The 21041-nt window shown below is 43.7% G+C and overlaps 1 protein-coding gene and 1 non-coding gene across 2 annotated transcripts in view; one reads left to right on the top strand and one right to left on the bottom strand.

The window, feature by feature from the left end:
- Window positions 1–6811: 6811 nt before the first annotated feature.
- Window positions 6812–21041, bottom strand: part of MYO1E (myosin IE) — a 213188-nt gene continuing 198958 nt past the window's right edge. The window contains exons 27-28 of the mRNA XM_060621053.3: window positions 12923–13092; window positions 6812–7906 (exon numbers count right to left, since the gene is read on the bottom strand). Of these exons, the coding sequence (XP_060477036.1) occupies window positions 7830–7906; window positions 12923–13092 (247 nt within the window). The 3' untranslated portion in view covers window positions 6812–7829. The remainder of the gene's footprint in view (window positions 7907–12922; window positions 13093–21041) is intronic.
- TRNAR-CCU (transfer RNA arginine (anticodon CCU)) lies at window positions 19483–19555 on the top strand. The gene has a single exon. It is a non-coding gene; the product is annotated as a tRNA-Arg (tRNA).

Genomic DNA, 21041 nt, shown 5'->3' with positions numbered 1-21041 from the left:
CCTCTCCTTCAAAGGCATGGTGGGGACCAGGAATGTCAGTCCTAAGGGGCCACCACTGGAAAACAAAACCGGGTCTGTGACACCTTGTTAATGTTGAAACTTGGAATGCATTTTCCTATTTCATGGGTTACTATTTGTTTTTTTTTTGGCAGGCAGTTGATCACATTTAGCATTATTCTCTAAGTGTGAATGCATTCACAGTCTCCAACCACTAAAAACAAAAACAAAACCCATAAAATAAATGAGTGTCTTACAGCAACAACTTCCCAAACTATTAGCTCAGCACATGTTAATTGCTTTTTGAGAAAAAGGAGCTAGTCAAATACATTCCGGAAACATTGCAAACATTACGATTCATAAAGGCTCAGAGAAGCTTTGCAGTAAACTCTTAACTCCGCCGTTCCCCAGTCCAGAGTGTGGTAAATGCTGCCTTCTGCGTGACAGTGAGATGTGCAGGTGCTGGTTCTGAGACTCAGCTGTGGCTTCTGGCTGCCCTGGGAGGCGAGCCTGGCTGGCTGTAGCTAGTGCTCACTTCCCACCCCTCTCCCTAGGCAGGCCGGGCCGCCTAAGTAAGTCTTTATGTGCGTGAGCACTTGGAGAAATGGGAGTCTTCTGTGTTAAAGTCCTAGTGTAAAGCTTTAGAAGTATCTCTCTTTGAGTGAGACTCGTTCCCATGGCAGCCTTAGGCTGACTTGGGTCACACATGTGAATAGTAATGAAGTGAGACCCTGTGAGGAAGCTTTCGCTTCCCGGGGATGCTTGAGCTCCAGCTTCTCGTCAAGAAGAGATGGGTTTTGTAGACTATTCTGAGACATTTTATAGCTTCTTTATTACATATTTTGCTTAGTTAAATATTAAATACCCCGACTCAGGAAATTCCTATTTACAGGATGTCATAAAAAAAGACCTTTAAGATCCTTCCTATGTGCCATAGCAGGCACCCAAAACTAAAGTGTTATACATATGAAATAAGAAATTACTACTGTAAAAGTAGAAATCATAATATAAAAGCATTGCAACTAGAAAATGAGGTGATGGAACCATAGTATTTGAAGAGCACAGATGCTGAAGCTGCATCGCATGGGTCTGAGTCTAGTTAGCAACTATGATCTCTGTGCCTTCTTTTTGTGTCTGTAACATGGGGGTAAGAGCATCTACCTCATAATGTTGTAGTGCAAAGTAAAGTATGCCAAGCCCTTAGCACAGTGTCTGGATGTGCTTGAATGTTTGTGGCTATTATTATAAGGAGGTGGTGGTCTTGGAATGAGATGGACATTGGGCATTCAAAGATATGTTAGGCACAGCTCTTGCCTGTCAAAGCAATTTACAGGGGCATTTGGGTGGTTCACTCGGAAGCATCTGACTCTTGATTTCGGCTCAGGTTATGATCTCATTGTTTGTGGAATTGAGCCCCATGTCAGGTTCTGTGCTGACAGCATGGTTTCTGCCTGGGATTCTCTCCCCTCTCTCTCTACCTCTCCCCTGCTCGTGTGCCTGCTGTCTCTGAGAGAGAGAGAGTTTACAAATTTATAGCTGTTGAGTCCTGTTTGTGAGTTTTTTTTTAATTTTGGTTTTTGATTTTTGAGAAAAAGATATTGGAAGTTGAAACGTTGACAGACTATCAAACTCTTTGTTATTTGCTTGATTGAAGACAAAGATGAAAAGCATGGGCATTGGGGTCAGATCAGGGGTCAATTGATGGGTTCCTCTACTTCAGAGCTGCATGACCTTGGGCAAAGTAGTGAACTGCACTGATCCTTCTCATTTGCTAAGTGGTTTTAGAGTAGTTCATGCTGGTTAGAAGGGGCAGGTGCAGTACTGTAGGCAGGAAAGGCATCAAGTAGTTGGTAAGAGTAAAAATAAGTTCCTAAATTCAGGAGCAACTGTGAAGACCAAGCTAGGCCTCTGGAGCGACACAAAACAAGGCAGGAAACGGAGTGATGTTGCAGAATGGCTCCCACTCTTTGACCATAAAAGTGAAAGGTGCCAGGAACATCATCAGGTTCTCCACCAAAGATGCATCCTGTACACACCGTACTCCCGAAACTGGACTCTGACCCCACCTGGCAATGAAGCCACTGTAAAAGTAGCAAGTAGAGGCAGGGCCAGCCTTTAGTCTGCCCAGCTTCACTCAGGAAGTCTGCGGAGTTCAGAGGGAGTCCAGAAGAGAAAAGATTTGGATTATGTATAAGCCCTGCTCTGTGGCAAGTCAGTGAAGATCGTCAGTTACATGGATGCATAGCCATGTTGTCTCGTACTTGTTCTTGTGGACATCTCTGCCTGGAAGGAGCCATGCCTGAAGGAGGAGGAAGATCTCTCCCTGGTGCCTGGGATAAGCTGCTCTCCACACCGAAACTAACTGCCCCCAGCAAGACTCTCCCAGCCTCCCTGGCAGTTGAGGCGTGACTAAGTTCCAGCTGTTGGAACATGAGTGGACATGGTATGTGCACTTTGGAAGAAATGTTCTTTCTTTATTTTGATGTTTACTTATTTTTGAGAGAGAGAGAGTGTGCAAGCAGGGGAGGGGCAGAGAGAGACACACACACAGAATCCAAAGCAGACTCCAGGCTCTGAGCTGTCAGCACAGAGCCCCATGCAGGGCCCTAACTCACAAACCGTGAGATTGTGACTTGAGCTGAAGTCAGACGCTTAACCGACTGAGTCACTCAGGCACCCCACAAGGAATGTTCTTTAAAAAGGAAACTGTTGGGGCGCCTGGGTGGCTCAGTCATTTGAGCGTCCAACTTCAGCTCAGGTCACGATCTCACGGTTCGTGAATTTGAGCTCCGTGTCAGGCTCTGTGCTGACAGCTCGGAGCCTAGAGCCTGCTTCCGATTCTGTGTGTCCCTCTCTCTCTGCCCCTCCCCTGCTCATGCTCTGTTTCTCTCTGTCTCTCAAAGATGACTAAACAAAAAAAAATTCTTTTTAAAAGGAAACTGCTTCCCATCACCTTTCCACACCATTAGGGCTGGGCTTGGTAATGATGGTATCAGGTTTGACCAGATGGGCTGAGGCAACATGTGTGCATGGTTTTCACACCTGTTGGGGGAACAGGCTTATAAAAAAGGCCTCACCCTTTGCCCTCTCCATGGGCATCGTCTTGCTTCCGTAAGCACTGTGGAAGAGATGACCCTTTTGCATGATGTTTTCAGAGAGCTAACTGCGCTGCCTGCTCCACCCCCTGTTTATTAGCACTTAGTCCCTCTGGTGGTTCTCAAAATGTGGCCTGGGGTCCCCTGGGGTATCTTGAGACTCCTTCAAGAAGACCATGAGGTCAGGGGCGCCTGGGTGGCTCAGTCGGTTGAGCGTCCGACTTCGGCTCAGGTCACGATCTCGCAGTCCGTGAGTTCGAGCCCCGCGTCAGGCTCTGTGCTGAGTGCTCAGAGCCTGGAGCCTGTTTCAGATTCTGTGTCTCCCTCTCTCTCTGACCCTCCCCCGTTCATGCTCTGTCTCTCTCTGTCTCAAAAATAAATAAACGTTAAAAAAATTTAAAAAAAAAAAAAAAAAAAAGACCATGAGGTCAAAACTATTTTCATGATAATACTAAGATGTTTGCCTTTTTTTGTTCTTGTCTGTCATTAGTGTAAGGTGGAATCTTCCAGAGGCTATGAGAAGTGATGATGTCATCGCTCTGGTGGTTAGTGGAATGTGTATGTGTGTTTGTTGGTGTTTTAAAATTTTCTGTTTTAGGAGCTCCTGGTGGCTCAGTCAGTTGAGCAACCGACTTCAGCTCAGGTCGTGATCTCATGGTTCACAAGTTTGAGTCCCGCATTGGGCTTTGTGCTGAAAGCTTAGATAAGAGACTGGAGCCTGCTGCAGATTCTGTGTCCCTCTCTCTCTGTACTTCCCCAGCTTGTGCTGTCTCTCTCAAAAATAAGATAAACATTAAAAAAAAAATTTTTTTTTAATTTTCTAATTTCTCTTATGGTAAATACAGATAGCTATAACAGACAAAAGCAGAGCTCTTTGAGGTCTTCAATAACATTGAAGAGTATATTTTATTTTAATTTTTTTAACATGTTTATTTGAAAGAGCATGAGCAGGGGAGGGGCAGAGAGAGAGGGAGACACAGAATCCAAAGCAGGCTCCAGGCTCAGAGCTGTCAGTACAGAGCCCGACGCAGGGCTTGAACTCACAACTGTGAGATCATGACCCGGGCCAAAGTCAGACACTCAAGCAACTGAGCCACCCAGGCTCCCCTTTTTAAAATTTTATTTATTTTTATTATTTTTTTAAATGTTGGTAACACTGAAGAGTATAAAGGGGTTCTGAGGCCAAAGGGTTTGAGAACTGCTGGTCTATTGCTCGTTTGAACATCTCTGTCCTAGGGAACATTCAAGCCTGCTCACTTGGTACTTGGTTACTTTAAAACCTTTGGTTGAAGGGATCTGTCACATCTTCACACTGCATTTTCTACTTCTGTATATGTATGGTATATGTGTGTAAGCATATAATCATTCCAAACAGGATGGGGTATTGTAGAAGGCAGGGGTGGCCCCTTGATCCTCTTTACACTCTCCCAGGTGAAGTGACTCCCAAACTAACCACACGACTACTTAGCTGAACAGTGAACAAAATGGCAGGCCTGGCTAGATACGGGGCCAAGAGAAGCCTAGGATAAGGACTTCACACCTATAAACAAGTGTTTACTCACCTACTCAAGCATCACTTGTTGTGGACCCCCTTGGGCCTGGCACTAGGCGAGGCTTCTGGGTGCAGAGGTGGGGCTTGCTCTGTGGTCCTGAGCCAGGGCTCTTCCTGCTGCTTGTCCAGAGGCTGGACTCAGTTCCTACGCTGTCACCTAGAGCCTGAGGGGTCCTGGTTACACTCCAGTTTTAAAGGCCAATCATTAAAAGTAGCCAGGATTGATTTTTCTCCCCATTTAAAAAATTTTAAGTTTATTTATTTGGAGGTGGGGGAGGAGGGGCAGAGAGAGAGAGAAAGAGAGAGAGAGAGAGAATCCCAAGCAGGCTCTGCACTGTCAGCACAGACCCCGATGCGGGGCTCAAATCCAGGAGCCATGAGATCATGACCTGAGCCGAAATCAAGAGTCAGATGATGCTTAACTGACTGAGCCACCCAGGCGCCCCTGGGTTATTTTATTCTTTAATGCATAACATTAGGAAAATTATATAAAGCCATTAATTTTTTTTTCAGTATAGCTAACACACAATGCTGTAGTTTCAGGTGTACAACTTAGTGATTTGACAAGTTTATACATGATGCTCTGCTCACAAGTGTAGCTACCATCTGTCCCATTACATCACTTATAGTACCATTGACTGTATTCCTTATGCTGTGCCTTTTATTCCCATGACTTATTCATTCTGTGATTGGAAGCCTGTATATCTCCCTGTCACCTTCACCCATTTTGTCTCCCCAACCTCCCTCCCTCCCTCCCTCTTCCAGCCACCAGTTTGTTCTCTGTATTTATAGGTCTATTTTTTTTTTTTTTCCTAGATTCTACTGATGAGTGGAATCATATAGTGTTTGTCTTTCTCAGTCTGATTTATTTCACTTAGCATAATACCTTCTAGGTTCATCCATGTTGTCTCAAATGGTACAGTCTCATCCTTTTTTTATGAATACATTTTTTTTAAGGAGTTTCACAGTGATTCCTTCTACTGCCCATCAAGGTCACCTTAGTTCCTCCAGAGCTTGAGCTAATATTTATCCTCAAGATAGCCCTTTTCAAAATAACCTATGCTCAACTCAGACTGTCCTGTCACTTGGCCCCAAATTCTTTTAAAGTTGGTCTTCTTTTATCCCAGGACTGATTTTCAGGGGGGAAAAACGAGCCCTCCAAGGGTGTGTGGTTACAATGGAAGGTGATCTTGGCAGTCCTGCTTGTGAGAAAGCCACCTGCGTGTTGAGGCTGTGGGGGTCCAGGATGCTCCTTCGTTCAAATTCTGGTTCTAGCGCCTTCCTCCCACTTTGCGTGAGTCCAGGAATGTGAAGATCCTTTGTCAAATATTAAGAGACTCTTGGTGTAAACAGGGATTACCTTTCCTCGTGTCATCACATTATGGCTTTATTTTCCTCTCAACTGGTCACAAAATGGAACGGAAATCTACTTTAAATGTTGTTATTGTTACCAAATGAAGTTTGCTCCCTGTTCTTGAAAATGCAGAATCAAATGGTTTACTTGTTCCAAATTCAGATCCATTTGTTTCCTTATATGAAACCCCTGATAATTTTTCCCACTGACTCGAGGATCTTGGAATGACAGAAAGGTGTGTGCTGGTCAAACCCTACTTTCCCAGTAGCTTCAGAATGGCCAAGGCAACCTGGAGGAGAGGCAGAGAGGTGAGTGTCCCCTGAAAACCATTCCCTTATCAATAGATATTACATCATTTCTGACTTTTCACCATTACTACAATAAACACTGCATTGGTTTGCTAGGGCTGCCTTCACAAAGTGCCACAGACTGGGTGGCTAAATAGCAGAAACTCAGTGTCGTACAAGCTGTGGAAGCTGGAAGTTCGAGATCTGTGTGTGGGCAGGGCTGGTTCCTGAGGGCCGTGAGGGAGCGCATCTGGGCGGGGCCCCTCTCCTTGGCTGTAGACGGCTGTTCCTTCACATCATCTTCCCTCTGCGTGTCCATGCATGTCCAAATGTCCCCTTTTTATCAGGACACCAGTTATATTGGCTCAGGGCCCACCCTAATGACTTCATTTTAATTTGATCATCTCTATAAAGACCCTGTATTTCCAAATAAGGTCATATTATGAGGTCACAGGCGTTAGGGCTTCACCATGTTTTTTGGGGGTGGGGCCACAATTCACCCCATAACAAATGTCACAAAAGAACAGGTAGTTCATGATTCCTTTATTTATTTAGGAGTTAAGGGGAGGGGCACAGGGGGCAGAGGAAAATTATCTATGGGGAAAGGATTGGGAAGGGTTTGCAGGGGCTGGGCTAGAAAGCAGTAACACTGATTCTATAGTTGAAAAGGAGTAGTGCACATTTGTAAGTACCTGGTGGGAGTTTTGTAATAAAACCTACCTTATGAATAAGTACAGTGGAATACTACTTAGTACATTCATACATGTTGCTACCATCTTGAGATTTTTATATATACAGTATATGATCTGTTTTTATAAATGTACAGCTTGAAAAAAAGAGATCCTTCTTATAATAGGTACAGCATTAAACACAAAACCAACATGGGCCAGCCACATTCCAACTGAAGACCCAGAGAAAGCAAGGGCAACACCCCAGCCCCTGCTTAGCCTGGCAGCCTGATGGGTCCCGGCAAAGTGTAAACCAGCTGCCCTCTGCACCTGCGGGCTCAGCAGGCCACGCTGGCCCTTGGCCTTCGCATGGGAAGTGCCCGCTCATGTCAAGCCCAGCCTGCAAAGAGGGCAGGTCCTCCCTGAAGGAAAGTGGCAGAGAGGAATGTGTGTGTCAGGTAAGAAAAAGAGGGAGGAAATAAATGTGCTCTTTGACTAAAGGCACTTGTCAGCGGCCGCTTACAGCCATTCCCTGGGCCTGGTGAGCGAGCGGGGTGCTGTTTTGATAGAGCCAACAAGGTCCAAGTGGACCTCGCCTGTCCTCTCACCAGGTTTAAATACAATAAATAAATCTTAGTGGGTGGTGGTTTTGCCCTCCTGGGCTCCTATGAAGAGGCTACCTTTTAGGATCATTTATGCAGTGACACTCCCTGTCCCCAACCCAGCTTTTCAATGTCCTCCATGGGGAAGGTGCCAGAAAAACTCCAGGCCTTGGAGAAGGAAGCAATTGCTCGCTATGGATCAGAAGGAGAGCCCCCAAATGTCCCCTTCCCTGTCTGGAGCTCCTTTGCCTGTGCATTAGAGTCTCTGTGCGCCTCAGATCTTGGTCACATAGTTGTTGGGGAACAGGCCCTGCTTGCCTCGTAGTCGACCCGTCCACCAGCCAGAAGGATCTGCAGGAGACAGAGGAGGCAAAAGTGAGGGTGAGCAAGGCAGTTGTGCCTGGGCCAAACACACCCTGTCCTGTGGGTGCACCACAGGGCAAAGGTAGTTTGGCTCCTTCTACATTCTTTTTCCTTCTTTATTTTCTTTTACATGAAAGAGTCTGTTGTAAAAAGGAGCCCTTCCCCCTCGGCAGACATAGCACTCGAGGCCCCGTTCTAGGAAGATCCTGCTCCTTCACCTTGAGGCTTTGCCTGACCGCCCCTCGGGGCCTAGGCCTGCCAGCCCCAGTGCGTGGTGGGGCCACGGGAGGCTGGTGGGTTGTGGTGGGATGATCCCCCTCCGCCCCCAAATTTTCCTCGTGGGGGCTACTCCTCCACTGCACCGTTCCCGCTCCTTCCTCCAGTGCAGAATCTACTCTGGGGAGAAACTGATGCCCAACACTTCCCACGTTAATGCCAGACCTTCCACCAGTGAGAAGTATGTGCTAATGTTCTTCCAGACCCTCCTCTGTGATTTTAACTGTACGCACACTCATCTTAAACACAAACAGCCATTCTGTATCTTACTATTCTGCATCTTGCTTTTCAATACTTAATAGCTATCATCTTTCCATGTTTGTATCTCATTTTTTAAAGGGCTGCACTGTATGCCATGATTTATAGAATCATTTCCTTACTGATGGACATTTTTTCCCAATTTTTCACTATTGATGGAATAAACTTTCACACATATATCTTTATGTCCCTGTGCAAGTAGGTCTGTAGGAGAGATTCCTGGGTCAAAGAATATAGCCCTTTTGGGGCACCTGAGGGGCTCAGTTGGTTAAGCGGCCAATTTTGGCTCAGGTCATGATCTCGCGGCCCTTGAGTTAGAGCCCCGCATCGGACTCTGTGCTGACAGTTCAGAGCATGGAGCCTGCTTTGGATTCTGTGTCTGCCCTTCCCCTGCTCGTACTCTGTCTCTCTCAAAAATAAACATTAAAAAAAGTCCCTTCAAAGAATACAGACCTTTTATTTTGTAAGACAATATGATTCATTTTTGTAATAGGTAATATTCTTAGATGTACTTTCAAAAGTACAAAAGCATTAACAGTAACAACAGCCACCCAGATCCGTTCTTTGTAAAAATGCTTATTTATTTTGAGAGAGAGAGGGAGAGAATCCCAAGCAGGACCTGCTCTGTCAGCCGTCAGCACAGAGCCCTCCATGGGATGCAATGTCATGAACCATGAGCAGATCCCTTCTTTGAAGGCATGCAATATTATATATTTTTTATACTTTCAGAGATATGTCATGTATATAAAAGCAAGTATTTATAAAAATTACCCCTTTTGTACACAAACAATAGCAAACTACACATTCTGCACTGTTTTTAACCTTAATATATACTAAAGACCATTTCATATCAGTTTATAAAGAGTTTCCATATTCTCTTCCAATAGCTGCATGACTTACTATCATTTGTCACCTTCTCTGTTGTTGGCCATTATTTAAAAAAATTTTTTTTTAACGTTTTCTCATTTTTTGAGAGACAGAGCACAAGCAGGGGAGGAGCAGAGAGAGAGGGCAACACAGAGTCCAAAGCAGGCTCTGAGCTGTCAGCACAGAGCCTGACGCAAGGCTTGAACCTATGGATGCAAGATCATGACCTCAGCTGAAGATGCACACTAAACCGACTGAGCCACCCAGGTGCCACTGGTCCCTACTTTTTTTTTTTTTTTTTTTTTTTTTAATGTTTACTTATTTTGAGAGAGAGAGTGAGGACAGGCAGAGACAGAGGGAGACAGAATCCCAAATAGGGCTCTGTGCTAATAGCATGGGGTTTGATCTCACAAACTGTGAGATCATGACCTAAGCTGAAATCAAAAGTCGGATGCTTAACTGACTGAGCCACTCAGGCTCCCGGGTGTTTATCTTCTTAATTAGGAATTCTTTACATATTAGTGGATTTGTCATATGGGTTGCAAATATCCCCCCCTCCCATTTTTAACTAACTTTTTATATTTTAAAATTTAGTTGAAGCAAATTATATTTTTACAGCTTCTTGATTTTCTATCACTTTTATAAATATTTCCCACACTGATATTAAAAAAGAGAATTCTCCCATACTTCTAGGACTTCTGTTTATACATTTAAATATTTATTTATTTAGGATTTATCTTGATGGAAGTGGTTAAATGTAAATTCAAAGTAATTATATTGACATGGGGTTTTAAAATTTTGATAAATGTTAAATTTCCTTCCCAAGTCTATTCTAGCTGTAAGCTATGAAAGAAGGTACCTTTCACCCTGACTTACCACATACTATAGTCCAAACTTTATTTACAATGACCAAATCCAGAAAGTTCTTAAAACTTAAAGGCTCATGTAATTCATTTGATGGCAAAACCTGACCTGAACTAAGGTAAGTTTGTTTATGATGTCTCTTCCGACAGGGTGAATGCTCAGATGTTGCATAGCAGAGATGCTGAGTTTGACCCAGGCTGTTGCCCTGGGACCACCAAGTGTTCTAATATGTGGTAATATCTCCTATACACACACACCATTATCGACTTTCTAACCATCTCTGGTTTCTAAAACTCAGAACTTAAGGATGTGGAAAAGGGAGTGTGACCTGGATCTTATTTCAATCTTCTGCTGGTGTCACGGGTGGAGTTGTTAGCTCTCCTTCACCGATGGGTAAAGGGTAGGGAACCTCTCCATGCATGGTCTCAGGAGCCTCTGTCCACTTTGGACTGGACTGTGTCTTTTTATTCATGTGGAGGAGCTATTTAGAGGTGTAAAACGTTTTTTCCTAGCCTGTTTTCTATAATTTAACTTTGTGCCGGTACAATTCACTATACAGAAGATTTTAATTTAGCCTTTTCATGAGGTTTAAATCCTCTATGGTTTTTGGGTTTGATGTTCTCCATCGTAAGACTTTTCACCCCCAAAGATTAATATTCTAGGTTTCCTTCTAAGATTTTTATAATTTAGTTATATGTTTTTAGATCTTTAATTAGTCTGATATTTTGTGTATGAGGTAGAGCTTGAACTTTATTTTCTTATCAAAATGGAAAGTAATGCCTATCCTTTCCCCTGGTTTCAAATGCTACATTTATCATATATTAAATATCTGTATACACATGGCTATATTTCTGGATTCTATTCTGTCTCATCTATATGTCTATTCCTGCACTGACACCACACTGCATAAATGAGAGTGATAATTTATAGCATTTTTTGAGAACTTCTAGGGCCCTACACTTGACACAAATATGTAATTGTTTTGATTATACCCAAAATACATGGTATTTCTAGAAAAATCTGAAATATTGAGAACTGAAAAGAAATAAAAATTCAACATTTAAGGAGACCACTTGATATCTTCTATTATGTATATTATATATAACATATACATACCTGCATATAGTCATCTATTTTCCATTCTTACAAAAATGAGACTACAGTCTGTATAACCTTTTTGCCTTTTCTCATGAACATTTTTCCATTTCAGTAAATATAGTATTGCATCATTATCTTTAATAAAAACGTTTGTCATTGAAGTTCACTAAATGGATATAGCAAAGCTTATTTACCCAATCTTTGTTACTGGGTAATTGGTCATTTCCAGTGTTTTTGCTGAACAAAGCTGGTGATAAAAATTCTATTTGTGTTTACTGAGCATTTATTTCAGCCTTTAATTCTACTCCGACACTTTGGAGGAAGGATACTAAATGGCTAAAATATTAAAATCTATAGCAAGCTAGATGGCTATCCAGTTTCATGACAGATCAAACTATTTGATGAGATCAAAATAATGCCCAGAGGTCTTTTAGAACGAGGTCAGTCCAGGGACCTAGAAGTCTCCTATGAGCTCATGTGATCAAGGAGTTTGATAATAACCCCCTTCCTGGAACTGTGTGTCCTGGCCACCTCTTCCCGAAGGCTAGTCTTACCAAGGCCCGTTTCACTCAGTTTGTCCTTGCTCTGTTCGTAACGGCTTCCACACTGTATACAAGTCCTCCTCAGTCTGACATTCAGGGTCCTCCACTACCAGGCCACTCCTGGCTTCCTCTTGTCTCCTGGGAGATCTTGCACCATGGTTGAGCGTTGGCTTACTTTCATAAGGTGATCTGCTCTTTCTGCCCTCCATGGCTTCTCTGTCCCATTCCTCACAAATGCCATTTCCTTCATGGTGTTTTTGAATATCCTAAGTCAGGAGTTCTCATTTTAAAAGTACTTCCATAAGCACTAATGTTTGGTCATATGTAAATCACATTCTAACTTCTCTACCAAATTAATAAAGCATTCAGCCAATCTCACAGCCTTTTTTTTTTTTTTTTTTTTTAAGAGAGAGAGAGAGATTGGGAGAGGGAGAGAAAGAGAAAATTAAGCAGACTCCATTCTCAGCATGGAGCCCAACACAGGGCTCGATCTTGCAACCTTGAGATCATGACCTGAGCTGAAAGCGAGAGTTGGAAGCTTAACCGAATGAGCCCCCCAGACACCCCCAGACTACTTTTATAACAGATATTACAGGTTGTCTCCCTGGCTTCCATTCCATCTACCATCATTATGAGGAGGCCACCAAGTTTGGGTGGGATAGTCTTAACAACCATTTCCAAAGAAGTCCCTGCCACACCTAACTTACCACGGGTACAGCCTTTGCCTTGCTAGAGATTCAGGGATGGGCACATGAGCAACTGGGTCTAATGAGAGTAAAATCTAGGACTTTTGTCCAATGGCTAAGAGAAGTTTCAGGGATAAAGCAGATTTCAGACACAATTTGATCTGTTTGCATGGCAGCCATTTCATTTCCATGAAGGAAAACAGCCTAAGAAGGGAGCAAATACAAAGAAGGCAGAGCTGATTGATCGATCGATCGATAGATACCTGGAGCCCTGATCAAACTGAGCACGAAGCCCTAGACTATCGCTGCAAATTTCAGTTAGAGGAACCTATAAATTGCCTTCATGTTTAAACTAGTTTTTATGGCAATGACAATGTTCTTTAGGACGCTGTCTCAGCCAGCCATGCACTTACCTTCTTTGATGATATCGATAATGTCATTGGCATTGAAGCTGAGTTCATCTGTGTCCTGAGCATCGTAGGCATACAGAGCCTTGCACTGTGGCACCTGAGGCTTAGGCTTGGGCTGGGGCTTGGGTCTGCCCCCTGCTGGGGGAGGCCGACTGGTTGTTTGTCTCCGGACACTGTGGAGAGAGTGGAGGCAGGTAAGAGAAGGGACCTAACAGGAGGCAGCACCATATGGTGGTCTGGAGCAAGGGGCCAGCACTAGCCTGCTCAAGTTCAAATCCAGCTCTGTCCTTACAAATCCAGCCACTCCATAAACTTTCTCTGAAATTAAAAATGCACCCCCCACAACTTCAGAAACAGAATTTTTCACCAGTGCCATAGAAGCATGTGGTGTTTCTCCTCAACAGCAGTCCTTCCCAGAATCAACCACCACCCTACATTTTGTATTAATAACTGCTTTTATTTGTGGTTTTACCACACACACAAGTATCCCTAAACAGTACACATAGTTTGCCTGTTTTTTTAACTGTATAAAAGGAATCATGTTCTATCACTCCCTCCATTTTCGAGATGTACCCTGGTGATGCATGAATGTAGTGGCCATGCATTCTAATGGCCTTATACTCTTCCATTGCATGACTATGTCACAATTTACTTATCGACTCCACTGTTGATAGTTGTTTGGGATGATTCCAGTTTCTACTATTGCAAAAAAAAAAAAAAAACCAAAAAACGCTGCTTTGAATTTTTTTTTTTTTTTTTTGAGAGAGGGTGTAAGTGAGCGAGGGGCAGAGAGACAGAATTCCACAAGGGGCAGAGAGAGAGAGAGAGAGAGAGAGAGAGAGAGAGAGAGAGAGAAGTCAGGCTCACCCGAAGTGGGGCTCAAACTCACAAACTGAGATCGTGACCTGAACTGAAGTCAGATGCTGAACTGACTGAGCCACCCAGGTGCCCTCTGCTTTGAATATTCTGGTGCGAGAATTTAACCAGAGCAATTTCTCAACCTCAGTACAACTAACCTCTGGGGCCAGATAATTCTCTGTTGTGGGGCTGTCCTATGGACCACAGGTGGTTAGCAGCATCCCTGGACTCTAGCCAATGGGTGCCAGTAGCATCCCCCCCTCCTCATGGTGATGATCAAAAACAGCTCTAGCACTAGAATCCTAATCTGAATCTTCTAGCTTTAAATGTATTCTTTGTATACACTGTATTGCCTCCAGTCTCCATGTATACATTGTCTCAAAGGCATAGAGCTATAGCTTGTGAGATCTTTAAACTTATATCTGAAACAACTGTTAAATATGTTCATAAAAAGCATTTAGAGAAAAAAAAAAGGGAATACAAGCTGGTGCAACCACACTGGAAAATAGTATAGAGGTTCCCCCAAAAAACTAAAAATAGAACTACCCTACCACCCAGCAACTGCACTACTAGGTATTTATCCAAGGGATACAGGTGTGTTTCGAAGGGACACATGCACCCCAATGTTTATAGCAGCACTATGAACAATAGCCAAAGTATGGAAAGAGCCCAAATGTCCATCGATGGATGAATGGATAAAGACGTGGTGTATACACACACACACACACACACACACACACACACAATGGAGTATTACTCGACAATCAAAAAGAATGAAATCTTGCCATTTGCAACTACGTGGATGGAACTGGAGGGTATTATGCTAAGTGAAATTAGAGAAAGACAAATATATGACTTCACTCATATGAGGACTTTAAGAGACAGAACAGATGAACATAAGGGAAGGGAAACTAATATAAAAACAGGGAGGGGGACAAAACAGAAGAGACATAAATATGGAGAACAAACTGGGGTTACTGGAGGGGTTGTGGGAGGGAGGATGGGCTAAATGGGTAAGGGGCACTAAGGAATCCACTCCTGACATCATTGTTGCACTATATGCTAATTTGAATGTAAATTAAAAAAAAAAAATTAAAAAAAGGGACGAAGAAAACATTTTCATCAAGGACAAACCAGGTTAAGCCTACATCATTTGCTTACAAAAGAAACAAGATGGAAACAGGAAGAAATAGAAAATTTGAACAGACCCATAACCAGAAAAAGAAACTGAATTAGTAATCACAAATCTCCCAAAAATCAAAAGTCCAGGGCCAGATGGCTTTCCAGGTGAATTCTACCAAACATTTAAAGAGTTCACACCTATTCTCTTGAAGCTGTTCCAAAAAATAGAAATGGAAGGAAAACTTCCAAATGCTGGCTTTCTATGAAGCCAGCATTACCTTGATTCCAAAACCAGACAAACACCACACTAAAAAGGAGAACTATAGACCAATCTCCTTGATAAACATGGATACAAAAATCCTCAACAAGATACTAACCAAACGGATCCAACAATACATTAAAAAAATCATTCACCACAACCAAGTGGGATTTATACCTGGGATCCAGGGCTGGTTCAATATCTGCAAAACAATCAATGTGATTCATCATATCAATAAAAGAAAGGACAAGAACCACATGATCCTCTCAGCAGATGCAGAGAAAGCATTTGACAAAATACAGCCTCCTTTCCTGATAAAAAAAACCCTCAAGAAGGTAAGGATAGAAGGATTATACCTCAAGATCATAAAAGCCATATATGAAAGACCCACTGCTAATATCATCCTCAATGGGGAAAACCTGAGAGCTTTCCCCCTAAGGTCAGGAACACGACAGGAATGTCCACTCTCCCCACTGTTATTCAACATAGTATTGGAAGTCTTAGCCTCAGCAGTCAAACAACACAAAGGAATAAAAGGCATCCAAATCGGCCATGAGGAGGTCAAACTTTCACTCTTCGCAGATGACATGATACTCTATATGGAAAACCCAAAAGATTCCACCAAAAAAACTGCTAGAACTGATCCATGAATTCAGCAAAGTGGCAGGATATAAAACCAATGCACAGGATCGGTTGTATTCCTATGCACCAATAATGAAGCAACAGAAAGAGAAATCAAGGAATCGATCCCATTTACAATTGCACCAAAAACTATAAAATACCTAGGAATAAACATAACCGAAGAGGTGAAAAACCTATATGCTGAAAACTATGGAAAGCTTATGAGAGAAATTGAAGAAGACACACAAAAAAAGTGAGAAAATATTCCATGCTCCTGGATAGGAAGAACAAATATTGTTAAAATGGTAATACTATCCACAGCAATCTACACATTCAGTGCAATACCTATCAAAATAACACCAGCATTCTTTACATAGCTAGAACAAACAATACTAAAATTTGTATGGAACCAGAAAAGACCTTGAATAGCCAAAGCAATCTTCAAAAAGAAAACCGAAGCTGGTGGCGTCACAATCCCGGACCTCACGATGTATTACAAAGCTGTAATCGTCAAGACAGTATGGTACTGGCACAAAAACAGACACTCAGATCAATGGAACAGAATAGAGAACCCACCAATGTATGACCAACTAATCTTTGACAAAGCAGGAAAGAATATCCAATGGAATAAAGACAGTCTCTTCAGCAAGTGGTGCTGGAAAACTGGACAGCGACATGCAGAAAAATGAACCTGCACCACTTTCTTACACCATACACAAAAATAAACTCAAAATGGATGAAAGACCTAAACGTAAGACAGGAAGCCATCAAAATCCTCGAGGAGAAAGCAGGCAAAAACCTCTTTGACCTCAGCCACAGCAACTTCTTACTCAACACGCCTCTGGAGGCAAGGGAAACAAAAACAAAAATGAACTATGGGGACCTCATCAAAATAAAAATCTTCTGCACAGTGAAGGAAACAATCATCAAAACTAAAAACCAACCGATGGAATGGGAGAAGATATTTGCAAATGGCATATCAGATAAAGGGTTAGTATCCAAAATCTATAGAGAATTTATCAAACTCACACCCAAAAAACAAATAATCCAGTGACAAAATGGGCAAAAGACACAAATAGACATTTCTCCAAGAAGACATCCAGATGGCGAACAGACCCAAGAAAAAAATGCTCAACATCACTCATCATCATGGAAATACAAATCAAAACCAGAATGAGATACTACCGTACACCTGTCAGAATGGCTAACATTAACAACTCAGGCAACACCAGATGTTGGCGAGGATGCAGAGAAAGAGGATCTGTTTTGCACTGCTGGTGGGAATGCAAACTGGTGCAGCCACTCTGGAAAATAGTATGAAGGTTCCTCAAAAAACTAAAAATAGAACTACCGTATGACCCAGCAATTGCACTAGTAGGTATTTATCCAAGGGATACAGGTGTGCTGTTTTGAAGGCGCACATGCATCCCAATGTTTATAGCAGCACTATCAACAATAGCCAAAGTATGGAAAGAGCCCAAATGTCCATCGATGGATGAATGGATAAAAAAGATGTGGTGTATATATACAATGGAGGATTACTCAGCAATCAAAAAGAATGAAATCTTGCCATTTGCAAGTATGTGGATGGAACTCGCGGGTATTATGCTAAGCGAAATTGGAGAAAGACAAATATATGACTACACTCATGAGGATTTTAAGATACAAAACAGATGAACATAAGGGAAGGGAAGCAAAAATAAAAACAGGGAGGGGGACAAAACATAAGAGACTCAAATATGGAGAACAGAGGGTTACTGGAGGGGTTGTGGGATGGGGGGATGGGCTAAATTGGTAAGGGGCATTAAGGAATCTACTCCTGAAATCATTGTTGCACTATATGCTAAGTTGGATGTAAATTAAAAAATAATTAAAGGGGGGAAAGAAAGTTACGTTTAAGGTTTCTTTTCAGAGGAATTGGGTGGCACTCCACTTGGTGGCTGTTGACACCTGTGGAAGGAAGAAGGAAAAGGGAGGGTCTTTCCCTGGGCGTGCGTCCTGGAAGGGAAAGCACACCCAGTTTTGATCTGTGATCTCAGGAGGCCAGAGCTGCTCTGTCTTTGCTGCGGCCCCATGACAGTAGATGGGTGCTGATGAGCGAGTTAGATCTGGTGGGGAGGGGGGACTGGCTGCCACCTGGGGGGGCAGGACTGTTCCTGTCAGGGTGGGATTTCGGGGGCTCCCTGTGTGGGAGGGAACAAACCCTAAGGTTACTCAGGCTCCATTCTTCTTAGGTCAACCCCCATCCCTATCTTCCCACCTATCACCAAGCACTTTTCTTTTAACCTGGAGGAAAAGCATCTTATAGATGATTAGCCTGACATAATTTCCTCCCTAGTCCATTGGAAATCCCCATTCCCTCCTGGACAAGTGCTTGCCTCTCTGAAAGCTGGCCAGGCAAGCAGGCTCTTAATTAAGCAACCTATATATTAGGGATGTGTCAGCATTTGGTTAATAAGAGCCATTAGCCTGCATACCAGAAGTCATCTGATTTCCCAGCAATAAGGAAGGAGGAGTGGAGGAGGGTGTGCATTAGAATACCCTGGGAGGGAGAGAAGCCACCAGCCTGGCAGTTGCAGGGCACAGGATTGGAACATTGCAGACACACACACACACACACACACACACACACACACTCACACACTCTCCCCCCCGCTCCCCCGAGATATTCATAGAAGAAGAAGACTTGGACTCTCTTATGTCCAGGGAGGAAACCTACAAACATTAGTTAGTGCAGGCTGATAAGGCCTCTGGGCCCAAGAGTACTGGGACTTGGGTGTCGTCCCTGGGAAAAGGGGGCCAGGGGGGCCTCTTAGTGGGGAGACAAAGGTGGATGATGCTCTGAAATGTAGGACTATCCTCCCTGCAGCAGTCCTGGGAGTCACCTCCTGGCTCCTCTGCCCATCGCCTCCAGCTCTGACCCAGCTCTGGCACTTCCTCCTCCTCCATGTCTGGTTGTTTCCTTTCTGGGCTCCCTGAATATCCCCCCAACTCAGTGTCTATAAGTTCAGTTCACCCTCCACAAAAAATACTAACAGTTTCTCCTTGGTCTTGGGAAATGGACCAAAACCCTTCATGAGGCCTACAAAGTCCCTGCCAGGTGTGGTCCCCACTGGTTCCCAGCCTCATGTCCTGCCACAGGCCACACTGCTGTCTTCCTACCTTTAGGAGCCCTGACTGGTGTTAGGACACTCAGTTCACATATTCCTAGCTTACATCATCTTTACTGGTAAAGACCATGCTTTTCCCCTAAGATCAGGAACAAAACAGGGAGGTCAGCTCTCACCACCTGTTCAGTACTGCATTGGAAGCTCTAGCAAGAACAATCAGTCAAGAAAAATAAAAGGCATTCACACTGGAAACAAGTGAAAATACCTCTATGTGCAGATGAGATGATCTTGCATATAGAAAATCCTAAGGAATGCACTGCACTAAAAAACTAGGAGAACCAATAAACACGTTCAGCAAGATTAGAGAACACAAGACAGAGAAAACAATTCCATTTATAATACATGCCATTTAACCAATTTAACAAAAGGATTCTATTTTTATGAAATATCCAGAAAAGGTTAATCTATAATGACAGAAAGCAGATTAGTGGTTGCCTGGGGCTGAGACTGGGGGTTGGTGGCAGTGACTGCTAATGGGAAGGAGGTGTCTTTTGCGGATGATGAAAATTCGAAAATTAGATTCTGATGGCGGCACCTGGCTGGCTCAGTTGGTAGAGCATGTGACTCCTGATCTCGGGGTTGTGAGTTCGAGCCCCACACTGGGTACAGGGATTACTTAAATAAAATTTAAAAAAAAAACCCCAAAATCCCAACAGTTGAATGGTACTTTAAAAAGGCTGATTTAATGGTATATAAATTATGTCTCAAAACAATCTGCTTAAAAAAAAAAAAAAAAAAAAAGTAACTTACACAGACCCCTTTTGGCTCAGCACCACACTGCTGACACCCAGAGTGACCTCAGCCACTCTGAGACGGCAGACACCAGGTGTCCCAGAACCAGGGCAGGCTGGAGAAGGAGATGGAGGCAGGGAGGACTGTTCAAACACCTATTTGAACACAGCCATTGGGTGGTATTTGGTCCCAAGGCATCAGAGGATAAATCGAAGTAAACCCAATCAAGGTAAAACCTCAAGGATTACTGGCGGATTTGGGTTCCCCTGTAGGCCCTTGGCAACAGTTGGCTTGATTGTCCCAGGCCCCAGACAGCGGCTCCCACACTTTACCGACATAAAACCATCTGGCTATTTACTACTTGGCTAAACGGGGTTCACTGTGCTTCCCAGGTGGGAGCATAAAGAGTCCAGGCAGCTTTGAGATGGGGCATTGTTTGCTGCGGAACGAGTGTGGACTGGAAGACTGTGTTTGATGGGGAATAGATGTGGAGGTTGGGAATAGCTCTGCATTTTGCACTAAGGAAGTGTCTGTTTCAAGTTTATTTATATTGAGAGGGAGAGAGTGTGGCTAAGGGAGGGGCAGAGGGAGAGGGAGATGGAGAATCCCAAGTAGGCCTCACACCATCAGCGCAGAGCCCCAGGCAGGGCTCAAACTCACAAACCGTGAGATCGTGAGCTGAGCTGAAATCAAGAGTCGGACGCTTAACTGATGGAGTCACTGAGGCACCCCAGGGAAGTGTCTGTTTAGACAATGAACCCTAAGGTCACTATGGTCTGGCTCTTTCCTGTTTAAATGTCCTCTGTGACCAGGATGGAGTACAACTCTTCCAGCAGGACAGCCAGTGACAACAAAATCTTCCTGGACAGTTCCTGCTGCCTCATTCTCACATCTGAGCATGGTTTCACTCTTGTGAGTGTGGGCCGAAGGGACGTTGTCTGGGAACCCCTGCCTATAGCTGTATGAGATATAAACTCGCCTGGGCTGTGGCTGTGCTGGGCAAGGCACTGTGCTAGGCATTTTCACAGACGTGGCCTCATTTGATTTCACAACACTCCCGTGAAATGACCACTGTAGGTTCCTGGGACTTCCTGCCGGTCTCATCCCTAGACGTCACAATAACAGACGCATAAGGCTCCCAGAGCTCCAGCCACACAGACCTTTGAAACCAACTTGCCAAGGACCTACATGGGAACCCAAATCCCCCAGTAATCCTTGAGGTCCCTTGGTCTGATGTCCCCTCGGCCCACCCCTGCCCTAAGCAGCACTGCTAATTCCTGCTCAGCCTTCAGATCTCATTTCAAACCTGCCACCGCATCCTGGGCAGCTCACACCTGCTCAGAGCAGGGGGTCCATGTGG

This window comes from Panthera onca, chromosome B3 (genome assembly GCF_046562875.1).
Source record: "Panthera onca isolate mPanOnc1 chromosome B3, mPanOnc1 haplotype 2, whole genome shotgun sequence".
NCBI classification, from domain to species: Eukaryota; Metazoa; Chordata; class Mammalia; order Carnivora; family Felidae; genus Panthera; species Panthera onca.
The sequence above is the reverse complement of the archived record's forward strand: the minus strand, read 5'-3'. Positions and strand labels throughout refer to the sequence as shown.